The sequence below is a fragment of the Eptesicus fuscus genome, chromosome 17 (assembly GCF_027574615.1).
Source record: "Eptesicus fuscus isolate TK198812 chromosome 17, DD_ASM_mEF_20220401, whole genome shotgun sequence".
Classification (NCBI taxonomy): Eukaryota; Metazoa; Chordata; class Mammalia; order Chiroptera; family Vespertilionidae; genus Eptesicus; species Eptesicus fuscus.
The window spans coordinates 56,047,556-56,060,986 of NC_072489.1; the positions used below are offsets into that span (position 1 = coordinate 56,047,556).

Below are 13,431 nucleotides of genomic sequence, written 5' to 3' on the forward strand. Positions count from 1 at the left end.
AGGGGCGGGGTTGGCCATTTTCAACGCCCGCTTTGACAGGTGGGGAAACCGAGGTCAGGAGAGGAGGTCTGCACAGCATAGCCCGGTGAGTCCCGATCCAGGCCTCAGCTGCTCTGTAGAGGGGCCACTGACCCTGCCTGGCCCGTCCCTCGGGTGGAGAGCACAGTGGGCAGTAACCTGGGGCGTAGTGAACGCCAGGGGTGCAGGGCAGCCTGGGAGCCAGCGCAGAGACCGAGGTCTCCGTGTCTCACAGGTCGGGGGGCCGCCCTCTGGGAAGGGGCCTGGAGAATCCACCAAGGATGGAATGGCAGGGTACCTTCGGGGGGCTGGCAGCTGAGGCCTGAGCTAAGCAGACAGTTGTGGGAACCCCCTCCCCCGGCCAGGCATGGAGCAGAGAGGGAGTGCCGAGTCCTGAAGGCCACCCCTTATCACCCGTCCGCGGCAGCTCCGTGCCAAGCACGTCTTCCCAGCGTCCACAAGGATACTCTGTCTCATGGGCACGGGGAGGGCCAGGCCGGGCATGTGTGATGTTGCAGGGGCCACTCTTGGGGTCCACAGGGCCAGGGTTTGGCTGGACCCAGCAGGGAGCCCTGCCCCAGCCACATTCATTTTATTTTTTATTATTTTTTAAAAATATATTTTATTGATTTTTTACAGAGAGGAAGAGAGAGGGATAGAGAGTTAGAAACATTGATGAGAGAGAAACATCGATCAGCTGCCTCCTGCACACCCCCGACTGGGGATGCGCCCGCAACCAAGGCACATGCCCCTGACCGGAATCGAACCCGGGACCCTTGAGTCCGCAGGCCGACGCTCTATCCACTGAGCCAAACCGGTTTCGGCCACATTCATTTTATAATCAGGAAAAGAAGTTTAAGAAAACAAAGTGAAGAGCTAGGCCTTGGGGCAATCCAGGGCCCCCTCCACCCCACCCCCTCTGTCTCTGTCTCCATATCTCTCTGGACCAGGACACAGAGGCCAGGCTTCCTGGGGGTAGGGGGTCTGTCTGGAGGCCCCATGAGTGGTGGGCAGGGCCCCATGAGAACCGGAGTCCTGTCCCTCATCTGGCCTCTGGAATCTGGCCTCCACGCCTGCCAGCAGGACCATCCTCGTGACTTGGGGAGGGGGCTCTGCTCAGTGTTCCTGCTCCACACCGCTCCTGGGAAGTCTGGCCTGGGTCCCTGGACAGGTGCAGCCAGGCTGTGTGGCCCAGTGTTGGCACTGAGCTTGGAGCAGGGCAGGCGTGAAGGCGCACCCGCTGGGGCCTCCTGACCTCAGCTCTCTGGGCTGAAGCGGTCCCTGAGTCCATCCTTCACCTCCCAGATCCGCAGAACAGACATGTGAGGGGCTCAGAGCCTGACGAAGCCTCTCCAGGGTCCACAGGGTCCCCCCCAGCCACCTCCTCCATCTGACCAGCTCCACAGGGCACCAGCGGGAGGGACCTGGACACAGAATCCACCTGTCATGGCCTGGCCTTCGGGGGAGACACAAGACAGGGGGTCCGGTCCCCTCCTCCCAGGGGGTGGGGAGTTGTTCACACCCCCCCCCCCCCCCTCAGGATAGTCCTTGGCTCCTCAATTTCAAAGGGAAAGGCAGTGGCAGAGGGCTGGCTGATTGCCCCGTCTTTGTCTTTACACCTCTCTGGATTTTACAAGTGCTTTATGACCAGCCACATTAATTTTATAATCAGGAAAAGACTAGGAAAACTAAGTGAAGAACTAGGCCTTAGGGCAATCCAGGGCCTCCTCCCCCACCCTCCGTCTCTCTGTCTCCGTATCTGTCTCCCTGTTTGTCTGCCTCTGGCCTCCTTCCCTCCCGCAGACCCTGGGCCCCAGGAGCCCCAAGGTCAAGAACAGCAGCGCTTTCCCAGGCGCCCTGGAGACAGCTGTGAGGGGGAGGACCACTCACCTCACCCCTCTCCCCACGGGGCTTCACTATCAGCCCAGTAGAAGGTTCCCCTCTAAGGCCTCAATGAGTGTGGGGAGTGTCTGTGAATGTCAACAGGTGAGTGTGCAAGCGTGAGTGTGTTTGTGTGAGCGAGTGGGAGCATGTCTGAGCTCTTGGAGAGAGGCCTCGCTCTCCCCCCATCACCCACAGTGCAGTGGGACACCCCTCTTTGTCTCCCACCCCCAAGCCTCAGGGGGCATCCAGCCCAGAGGTCCTGCCTGCCCCAGGAGGCTCCTGACCCACTGACACATTAGTCTCTGCCCCCGTCACCCACAGAGCAGTGGCCGGAAGTCCCAGTCCGTGTCTGGGGAGGCCAGTCACCTGCTGTCCCGCTCAGCCGGGGTCTGCAGTTTCTCAGTCACACTCCTCCACCTGCCCAAACAGGGGTTCAGAGCATCATGGGGTCTGTGTCAAGAGGGCCTGGGTGTGTTCATGGGCCATGGATGGTAACACCCTCGCCTGACTTCCCCCACCTGTCCACTTGTCCCTCCACCTGAGGGGCCTGTCTTTGTCCACCCAGAAGCCCACGGCTCCATCAGAGATATGGATGCAATAGCCCAATGAGCCCCCAGCCCCACAAACGGGGTAAGAGTCTGAGGGGCTGCTGCTGTACACAGAGAGGCACGTGGACACACACACACACACACACACACACACACACACACAACAGGAGCTGAGCTGCCTGCGTGGGGCACCTGCCTGGCAGGGGGGTGTTGTGTGTCTGTATGGGCTCTCTGTCGGCAGCCTTGGGTTTTAGCTCTCTCCTCGGCGCTGTCTCCCTAGCCTGTTCCTGCATTCTCACCCTCGAGACTGCAGACACCCCCAGGGGCCCTGGGAGCAGAGCGGGGAACACACGGCAGGTGATGGGGATAAACTCCCCCCTGATCCTCTGGGCAGACTGGGGGGGGGAGCGGTGGTCCTGGGGCTCAGTGCCCTGGGCAGGGGTGCTGCTGTCCCCGGGCTGGGAGCAGGGAGGGGAGGGGATGGGAGAGACGCCAGCGTGCATTTTCCGGCCCTGACGCAAGCAGTCGCAAGTCGGGAGATAAGTGCCGGAGGAGGGCGGCCGGCCAGGGCTGGCCCCGTCCCAGATCCCCGCTAGCAGCCCCCAGGATCCGTGGGCCTCCCCACCCGCCCTTCCGCTTGCCCGGCGAAAGGCGCAACTCAGCACTTTGCTCAGAGCAGGGCTTTGTGCCCCGCTCTCGCAGGTGCGGGGGTGGCCAGGTCCTTGGCCGGCACAGCCTGCAACCACATGTGACGGCCGCTGCCCTGTGAGCCCGGCCGCCAAGGTCTCCGTCTCGCATAAATGGGGCGCGCGGCCGGCAGGCAGCTGCAGAGCGCCGCGCTCGGCAGGCAGCTCTCCTCGGCGGCTGCCCGGGACCTGAGATTGGAGGCTGGACGAGGTAAGGTGGAGGCTCGAGGCCTCCCTGCCTCCTCGCCTGGCACAGCTCACACCCACGGGACGCGCCGAGCTGCAGCTCCTCCGGCTGGCCCCGCAGGACCCTCGCCGGGACGGCCTCCCTGGTGCCCAGCAGCCACCCACAGTCTCTCGTGGTTCCTTTTTCCTATGCATATACTTCTTTGAGGGTCTGGCCTAAAGAGGTGTAAGGCATGGGAAAATGGGGCGGCGAGGTTCTCCTTCCGCTGCACCGGCATCCTGACCTGCCTCCACTTCCCTCGAATCGGGGCTGTGGGACCGAGCTCTTCCTCGCCCCCCCCCCCCTCCTCCTCCTCCTCCTCCTCGGGCGGGGTGGTCAGTATCCCAGGATGAGCAATCAGGAAACGTTTGTTTTTGTGTGTGCCCTGGAGGGATGGGGAGGAGGGTGCAGGCCCCAACCCTGCCTGGTCTTTGCCCCCGGGAGCCGGGTGGGGCAGCCGAGACCCTTCCCCGACTCTCCCTGCGGGTACGAGGCCACACGGGGCCGCGGACTGGGTCTCCGGTGGAGGTGAGAATGGCGTGAACATCAACAAGCGATTTCTCCTTCTTGCGCCTTCATTATACTTTTGTAATCACCAGCAGGAGTCGGTGTTCTGACCAGAAATGTCAATAAAGCGAATTCCAAGGGAAGTGTGGTGTTGTTTTGACAATCAGTTTAAAACAAAGTTGCGGCTGCTGTGTGCTGGCTTCCTCTCGGCTCCGTGGGTCGGGGGCGGGGGGGGGGGTCACACTGGGAAGAGTGGTCTCATGGAGGAAGGAATCAGAAACACACACAGGAGGGGAAAGAAAGGACTCCCACCCACACGGCGGGGTGGTTCCTGATGACCTTCCGATAACCAGGGTCGCTGGAAGCGGGACACTCCCAGGGCGCCTGCTGGCAGAAGGTGGGGATGGGCAGGCCAGGAATGCCGAGGCCAGACCCCCAGGGCACAGCGCCCCCCAGCCCCCATCTTAACTTCCAGGTGAAGAAAAGGACAGAGGCCTGGGAATTGAGAGCTTCAACAATTGTCCGCCCACAGGCAGCAAATGGAGCGATTAGCTCTATCAGCCAGGGTCCTGCCCAGACGGCCTCTCCCCTAATCTCCCTGATAGGAATCGGCTCCTCCCTCAAAAGACCAGGTGGGGGGAGGGGTCAGCGCCGCAGGGACGCCAGGCCTTGGAATAGGCCCTTCCCATCCTTCCTGGATGGGGCTGGGGGTCAGCTATGCTGCTGAGCCCCATGAGGCTCTGGTGGGACTCTTGAGTGAGGGAAGCAGGTAGGAGGGTACCCCAATGCAGGCGAGGGTGTTCCCATCCATGTCCCATGAACACACCCAGGCCCTCTTGACAGACCCCACGATGGTCCGGACCCGTTTGGCGGGTGGACGAGTGGAACAGCTGCCTGTGGGGACAGTTATGGGCTGGCTGTAGGCATGGCCGAATCCAGGATGCCAAAGGCTCTGCCCCCCCCTCTCCATTTTACCCTGACTCCTGGGCCCAGGGAGGGGCAGCACTCCCCTGGGTCCCTAACTGCTCCCCGGGGGGAGCAGGAAGAAAGGCACCAGAGTCCCAACCAGGCGGTCAGGGAGAGCATTCCTGTCCCAGAGAGGCCGGTGTAAAAGGTCAGTGTAGCAGGGGGCGTGCAGGGTCCCCCCATGCCCTAAGGGCTGCATCTGTTCGGGAAACCAACCATGCCCACTTTCCTTGTGCGGTTTATGGGGGGCGGGGGGTCTGAGCAACTTTCCCTGCCCACCCCCCCCAGATCCTGGCCTGAGCGACAAAGACTGGGAGGCTCGGGAGAGGGACATGTGCCTGGCCCTGGTAGAGAAGGGGTCCGCCTTTTATTTTTTCCAACGGAAAAAACCTGTTTTCGACACCTTCGATCGAATAGATTACCTTCCATCAGGTGCCAACAGCCCAGCACAGAACAAGTCTACTCGCTTTCCATTCTGCTCACTGCGCCATCACAAACGCTTTAATAGCTGTCAGTCAAGGGGCAGCTGTAAACCCTCCAGAATCTTCCGGCGGGTCAGGGTTCCCGGTCCCCTCTCTGCATCAGCACAAGGCCCACACCAGGGTGTTACGGTGGCGCGAACCGACATGTGGACGGTCTCTCCAGGTGGATGCCAGGCATGCTCTGCGCACACCCAGTGCGTGTGTGGGATGGCTTGGCTTCTGACCCACCCCAACTGCGGGCTACTGGGCTACCCTGCTTCCTCAAAGGGCATCTCCGGTCTCCGGCGGAACACACAGGCGCCAGGTGTTCCCGGGCGAGGCCGGGCCCTGAGCGTGCGCCTGGCTCCCGGGATCTGGCAGGCAGCACACCAGAGGCTGGCTGCTGCCTGAGGCCCATGCCGAGGCCAGGGAGGCTTGTGCCCCTTGGCAGGGGTCCCAGATGGAGCCAGGGGGCTGTGCTAGGGCAAAGGGCCCAGGCAGGGCTGCCCATGGCTGCAGCAACCGCAGGGTGCTGCGCATGGAAAGAAGTGGCGGGCAGAGAGCCAGGGGCGAGTAGACCGCTCCGGAGAGGGAGCCGTTCAGCTGTGAGTCCTGCAGTTGGCGTTTATGTTTCATTCGGCGATTCTGAAACCAGGTTTTGATCTGTGGCGAAAACAAGGTCAGAGTGGGCAAACAGGCTCGGGCCTCCTCCCCCGCCCCCCACCGGCCCCCAAAGCCCCACTTGGCTTACTGAGCCCAGGGGCCTCACCTGCACCTCTGAGAGCCCCATGGTCTGGGCCAGCCTCCGGCGCTCCTGGGGGCCCAGGTAGCGGTGGTGCTGGAAGGATCTCTCCAAGGTGCTGACCTGCTCCTCCGTGAAGGCTGTGCGGACGCGAGGATGCCGAGTGCTGTCTGCCTCCTTGCTCAGCCCTGGGGGCGGGAGGAAGGAAGGGCACTGAATCCATTTGGCTACGAGAGACACACTCCCCTTGCTCAGTGGGTGCCACAAGCTCTGTGGCGGAAGGTGACAGACACAGTGACCCACATGCCTGGGGCCTGAAGAAGGGCACACCGCCCTCCCTTGCCTCACTTTCTGTAACAGCCCTCCAGTGTTCTGCTGTCCCGCTCGGGGTTGGCAACAGCTCCCCCGCCCAGCCACGCGTGCAATAGGGTCCAGAGGCTGTGGCCCAGGACAGCACGGGGATGTGGACACCGCAGGAAGGTCACTGAGGATGGAGCAGTGGTTCCGACACAGACCCTCACCTGCCACCCCAGGGCAGTCCGTTCCTTCCAAAAGAATGACTTCCACCCACCCCACCTCCTTCCAGAAAGCGGCTTCTTTTGCCTGCAGACAAGGAACTCCTGGTCACCAGGTGTCTGTTGCCTGCAGACAGGGAACTCCTGTTCACCAAGCGAGAGGAGGTGAGAGGGGCTGGGAGGGGTGGGGCGGGTGGAGTCCATTCTATGCAAGGCCTAAAGGGACTGACTGGGAAAGCGGCCTTCATCACCAGGAACCAGGCTGACGGCACCAACCGTGTGTGTCTGGAGGTCTGTCTTCTGGTTTCTAAATTAGGAGGTGGGGGATGGCACTCAGCACCGCCCCCCACCCCCAACCTCCCCGCCACAGGGTCAGCCAGTGTGGTGCAGGTCCTTCACATGGTCTTTATTGAACAGAAGTCTGACCAATGAAATACACCAATCATTTGCTTTGGGAGGAGCAGATTTTACAAAATTGGTTTTAACACTTTCCTGAAGTGTCCACCAGAGGGGCGCACACTCACTCTGGAGGGGGCAGGGGGGGTGGAGGGGTGACTGGCCAGCACCAAGGATTCTGATGCAGGGCCATTGTGTTGTTGTTGTTTTTTTTTTTGTTTTTTTTTTTGGGGGGGGAGCTACTGGTTGCAGAGAATACATTTAAAATTCTGCCTCATTAAAATATAAAACTACTCCATAAGAATTAAACTTTTTAATAAATAAAAGCTAACAGATAACATAAATGCCCACTTTCAACCTAAAAGCAATGACCAAGTCACATCGAGTAAAAGGCAAACTGAGAAAGTGTCGTCAGTAAATGACAAAGGGTTGGGTAAGGCTCAGGAGTCCTGAATGGGCTGAAGGCAGGGAAGTCACAGGTACAATGCGCATGTACAGAAAGGCAGAGGCTGTGTCCTCAGGGGTTGTGGCTGCCCCTAAATCAAGCCTGCAGGATGCCAGGGAAACTGGAGTGACAGTCTACATGCCAAACTGGGCGCCCAGCTTTGGAGGGGGGGGGGCGGGCACAACCACCTTCTGACCTGGGCAGGTGTCCCAAGCTTTAAGACATACTTATCTACGACCCTGCGCCTCTTGTAGAAATGGGTCCAGGACTATTACGACTAGAAAACCACAGGCACACAGGTGCTAACGTCGGGGTAATGGCTCAGAGAAGACCTGGGCGAGGGTGGAGACTCCTGGACACAGTCTGTGGGCAGCTGGGCCTGGGCGAGAGGGCCAAGGCCAGTCCCTCCAGGAGGAGGGTGCAGAAGAGGAGCCCCAAGGGGCTTGAGGAGGGAGGACCCACCGTGTGGCTTTTGCTTCAGGGGGATCGGGGGGGAACCCCAGCCCCCAGCCCCCAGCCCCTCCTCCCACCTGAGCACACAGGATGCCTCAGTGTGTTTTTGGCCTCCCTTCGCCTGTACCCTCCCCAGCTCTCGGCCCAGTCTGGGAAGGAAGGATCCCTCTCCCCACCCCAGACCTACCAGTCGTGGACGTCCCTGGCGTAGACACCGCTGAGGACTTCGCCTCCTCCATGCCCACGGCCTGCGGGGGTTCCCCACTGCTGGACACCCTGGCTGGGGCAGAGAGGCTGCGCCAGGAGACGTCAGTGGGCTTGGAGGGGTGCGACGGCCCCGCGTGGCTGCTCTGGGAGAGCCAGTCCACAGAACCAAAGCTGGAGGTCAGCTTCTGGCCACCGGGCAGGTCGGAGGAGGGAGGCATGGCCGAACGCTGGGGACAGCTCTGGATCCGCCTCAGGATGGAAGGTGGAGGCCGGGCACGGGGTCTTCAGCGGGACAGACGGACGGTGGGGGCTGGCGCCGTTTGGGCGGGGCAGAGCCAAGATGGGCGGGAGCACAGGGTCTATCTCAGGTTTAGCAGGGCTGGGCAGCATTTATATCTCAGGAGAAGGAGGGGGTGGGAAGCGCATTTGCATGGATGGCTCAAATCCCCCCCAGATAAGTAGCATCTAATTGCCTTCAATTCGGAGGCACAAAGGAGGCCATTCACACCTCCCCCGGCTCCAAGATGTCTGGGGGAGGGTTGGGTCTGTGTTGGCTGGGGATTTGTCAGATCCTTTCATCTCCCCACCCCACCCACTGGCTGAGGCTGCGGGAAGGTGAGGATGGCTCCCACCAATGTCGGCTCCTACATTGTCCGGTGGGCTTCTGGGACCACCTTCTTTCCTCTGCTTCGTTCTCCGAGCTGTCCCGGAGGCCTGCAGAGGTGACAGGTGTGCCACTGAGAGAGGCTGCTTCACGCTGGGGGAGTCAGCGTCCAGGCGTCCATCCTGCTTCCATGCCGGTGGGCGGCCAGTGAGAAGGAGGGAGTCTGCTGCCTCCAGGCGTCTGGCTGGTAGGAATGTAAAGCCGGCCAGACGGGGCCGGGAGGGGCTGTCCAGAGAGGGACTGCCCGGCTCCTGTAGACCCTTCTGTCTCGCTGTTCCCAGCCCCCACCCAGCCCCTTGGCTGGGGTTCTTCAGGGTGCCCTAGGAGTTGCTACCAAATTCCAGTGACTCAGAGGAGGAGGGGTCTGCTGGTTCAGGACAGGGGCACCTCCCTCCTCTGCTCCCGGGAGGAACCGAGCAGGAAGGACAGCACAGCCACCGTCCTCTGTCGAGGGTCGAGATTCAGCTGCTGCCCCCTTTGTGGATTTTTTTTGGGGGGGGGCAGTTATGCAGCAAGAGCTTCAGGGGGTGCCCTAGGGACGGTCACTTTGTCCTCAATGCTGCTTCACTCCTGAACGGGCCTGGCCCGCGTCCAGGGTGCCGGTGCTCTGGGGGAAGCCGAGGGCGCAGCCAGGTGGGCCCAGCGGGGTGATAGCCCCTCTGACCACCGCCCACCCCAGACCGCACATCACCCGGACCTCTCCCACCCAGGCGCGCCTGCGTCTGTTTCCTGGACGCCACTCGGCAGACGCAGGTTGGGTCCAAGGCGGAAACCCACCCACGGGCCCTCGAGCTCGGGCTCCGGGCCGGGTGCGGGCACTGGTGCGGCCGCCCAGCCAATGGCTGGTTTTCGGTGCTGTTAGGTCAGCAGCCTGGGTTCCTGGGGCGCTGGCGCCAGTCTGGGCCGGGCACCGACGGCCACCCCGGGTCCCCCAACGCCGCCTGTGGAATCAAAGGGCTCGCGGGCCTGGCCTCGGGATGAACAGCCCAGCCCTACCGCCCCAGCCGCTCAGGCCACAAGGGTCTAGGGATGTGGGAGCCGAACCCCCACGGGCACAGCGGGAACCGGCCGGCGCTGACCCTGGTCTTCCTCCAACCCCTGCACCGGCTGTGTCCGGTCACCAGACCCCGAGGGGTGAGGCTGGGGATCTGGGTCACTGGTCTGCGTCCCGAGTGGGGGCCTGCGCAGAGATCCTCTGGGACTGACGGGGTGGGGGTGCCTCACAAACCCGGCAAAGGGAAGTCTCCCCACCCCCAGGACTGCTCCACGTGCAGACAGGCCTCCGGGTGAGGAGCAGCGCTGGTTGGGAGTCACGCACCGTGTGCCGCGCCCGAAGTGCCGTCTTATGAAATGTCAGCCATTCACACGCCCCGCAGCTTCCCAAGCCGCTTTAGCACCTCCTCATTTCTGATCTCTCAGGGCCGGTCCTTTGGCCTCTGACCCCATACCCACACCTTCCCCAGCACCCCCATCTCTGCAGGGCGACTTCCTCCCTAATCCAGACCCTCCTGCTTTCCCTTTCCCACTCCCTTGCCTACACGCCGGCCCCCCCCTCGCCCCCCGCCTTCCGTAGACCGAAGGTGACCCAGCCTCGGCAGGTCAGAGACCCCTCCTTCCTGGCTGCTGCCTGGGCTGTTCCCTCCAGCACTGCCTTGGGGGTGCTGTCCCCACACCTGGCTGGCTCCTGTCCAGTGGGGTCTCTCCCCTCCCGAAGTCTGGGTCCCTCCCACTAACCCCAGCTACTCCGTGCCCCGCGTGCCTGGCGGCAGCTTCCTCACTTGGCTTTGGTGGAGCATTTGGGGCAGTCTGGACCTTCCTCCCCCGCCTCCCACCCCCAGTTCCGGGAGCTGCACCCTGGGGTGTCTGCCCCTCTTTGGAGACCTGGTGATTGCGGGCGTGGCCTCGGCTCTGGACCTCCGGCCCCAATCCCACGCCTGCACGACTCAGAGTCGCCTCCTGCCGGTCTCTGCAAGGGTGACTGGGCCTGGAGGGGAGGGGTAGATGCGCTCCCCACACTCAGACCCCCGTCTGTCACTCCGAGGCTTGGCAGCCCCGCCCCCCACGCCATTCCCATGCCCCAGCCCTGCACCCCACACTGGGCCCGGGGTCCTATTGCCTCAGACCCGCCCTGTTCTTGCTCCTGCATTCACTGGCCTGCCATCTCACACTCCATCACTCACAGGGTCATTTCTCCCCCTCCACTCTGCCGTGCCCCTCCCTGAGCCCCCCAGCCTACCCTTCTTGCCCCCCCCCGTCCCTCATACTCCCCTTGGGCCCTCCCTCGTGGCCTCCAATTGCTTGTTTGTGGAAAGAACCAAGGGCTGAGTGGGGGCAAGATGGGCATGACCCCATCCCAGCTGGGTGAGTCTGGGAAGAGGGCACCTGGTGGGTGGATGGGTTGGAGATGGCAGATTCGCAGGTGGTGGGTGTCCACACGTGGGTAAAGAAAACGGTCCGACCACACTGAATAATGGAGTATTATCCAGCCTTAAAAAGAAAGGACGCTCTGACACAGGCCACAACGTAGATGGACCTGAGATCATGCTCAGTGCAATCAGCCCGACAAGCACCGTGTGATCCCACTTACACGAGGAGCTGCGGTCACAGGGTGGAATGCTGGTTCCCAGGGCCCAGGGAGGGGATGGGAAGTGTCTAATGGGGACATGGTTTCCGTTTGGGAAGATGAAGCGTTCTGGGGATGGATGGTGTTGCTGCACAACCGTGTCATGTCCTTGCTGCCAATGAACTGCCCAGTCGAAAACAGGTCATGTGACTGTATGTGTATTTACAATGAAAGAGAAAGTGCGACCAGAAGCCCCTCAGTGGGACGAAAGGGGGCCCAATCTGGAGAGCGGCCCTGGGAGGCTGCGGGGACACTGCCCAGCACCGGTGGTCAGCACAGGGAGAGATGTGCCAAGGGCGGGGGATGCTGGTCCACTGGGGTGTGTCCACCTCACCTCACATTCCCAGAGCCAAACCCAGGATGCCCAGCATAAGACACAAAGCAAAATGGGTACCTGCCTCACCTCACAGACCCACAAGAGCCCTGGGCGAAGGGAATCACAGGCCGGGCTAGTAAGAAGCCATTAGCAGGTTTGACTCAGTGCATAGAGCATCGGCCTGCGGCCTGAAGGGTCCTGAGTTCGATTCCAGTCAAGGGCACATGCCAGGGTTGTGGGCTCAATCCCCAGTAGGGGATGTGCAGGAGGCAGCCAATTGATGATTCTCATCATTGATGTTTCTAACTCTCCATCTCCCTTCCTTTCTGAAATCAAGAAAAAACAAAACAAAAAAACAACAAAAAGACATCTCCAGGGCAAAGATGATAGAGAAACTAGCCAATGAAACGGCCAACAGCCAGCATGGCTCCCCTCCAGGCTGGAGGAACACACTGCTGTCCGGGCAGGAGTGTGCAGATTACTCCAGAGCAGGCGCCCAGGCGGCTGCAGACCTGGCCCAGTCCACTTGGCACCAAGGCCCATGGGTTTTCCTGGTGCCCTCAAATATCTCCAACTCGGAGATTTTCTTCTGCCCCCCAACAGTTCTCCAGAGCAGAGGGTCGGGTCCCTGGTGACTCGACTGATGAACACACCAAACAAGTTGCCCACCCATGGGCCGGGCAGGTTTGCTGGGATTCTGCGCCCCGTGAGGGTTGGGGGTACGTTTGCGAGCCGGACTCCTCACACAACAGGCTTCCAAGCGACTTGGGAGATCCTTGGGGAGCGCAGCAGGGACATCCTGCAGCTGAGGCAGCCTCAACGAGGTGACCCTGAGTCAGTCAGTCCTACAGGTCTGGTCCCTCAACAGAACCCCCAAGACACCCTGCTGGCGGAGGGTCCAACCGTGGCTTCTCTGGCAGTCTCCTGAAAAGAGCTGGGGGAGGGGCTGCAACCCCACTAGTCAGAATCCCCGGCAAGGTCAGCGGGAGTCCCTAGCTTTGCGGCCCCAAGCAATCGCTGAAGTCTCCGTGAATGAGCCCCTAGTTGGTGAAAAGCTCCCCACCCCACATGCTACTCCGGCGCCCGTATTGTTATGCTGGTGAGGCGCCTGAGGCTACTTCCGATCTGCCTGGGCAGGGGGCACCGCTGGCTCCACCCAGCCTCCTTTCAGCCAGACCCACTCAAAGACCATCGGGGAAAACATTCTCAGCGATTACGGTAAAAATCCTCTCAAAATTGCAGGGATCCTGGCCTCAGCCAACATCAAGTCTCAGACTCCCCAGCCCCTGCCACCTGGACCCACCCAGGGCAGTCACCACCCTGGGGACCAAGCCAGCCCCTTCCTTGGGGGAGCATAGGTCTCCTGCCTGTGTGTCCCAGGCACCTCTTCCACCTCCCCCCACAGGCTGGGGCAGAGCTCACGCCATTCCCCAGATTCTACAGGTGGGGGGCTGCGTACCCCTCCTTCCGCTCAGGGGCTCCCAGGGAGGGTGCAGGTAGTGCTCACCCCCCAAGGCTGGTTTGTGCTGGTGGCAAGTCCTGGTGGGCAGTCTGGTGAGATCTGGAGGATTCCAAACTCCGATTCCTCTGGAGGCTGGCCCCCAGGTGAGGCCCCGGCTAGCACCGGCCCCTCCCCGGGATCCCAAGGCCATTTCAACCTCGCCCTACCTGCAGGGGGCCATTCCTCCCTAGGCGGGACCTGTACACATTCAAAAGGCGACGTTGGGAAAAGCAACATTTTTTTTTATTGAACGTACCTAGAGGTATGGGGGGG

The 13,431-nt window shown here is 61.5% G+C and overlaps 1 protein-coding gene and 1 non-coding gene across 2 annotated transcripts; one reads left to right on the plus strand and one right to left on the minus strand.

The window, feature by feature from the left end:
- Positions 1 to 3,496: 3,496 nt before the first annotated feature.
- On the plus strand, positions 3,497 to 3,574 carry MIR202 (microRNA mir-202). Its single transcript, NR_129127.2, has one exon. It is a non-coding gene; the product is annotated as a microRNA mir-202 (primary transcript).
- A 2,004-nt stretch (positions 3,575 to 5,578) lies between these two features.
- Positions 5,579 to 8,272, minus strand: VENTX (VENT homeobox). The gene is made up of 3 exons (XM_008144437.3): positions 8,035 to 8,272; positions 6,066 to 6,226; positions 5,579 to 5,959 (listed from the first exon to the last, which is right to left on the minus strand). The coding sequence occupies exons 1-3, from the start codon at positions 8,270 to 8,272 to the stop codon at positions 5,579 to 5,581; spliced, it is 780 nt and encodes a 259-aa protein (XP_008142659.2).
- Between the last annotated feature and the right edge of the window lie 5,159 nt (positions 8,273 to 13,431).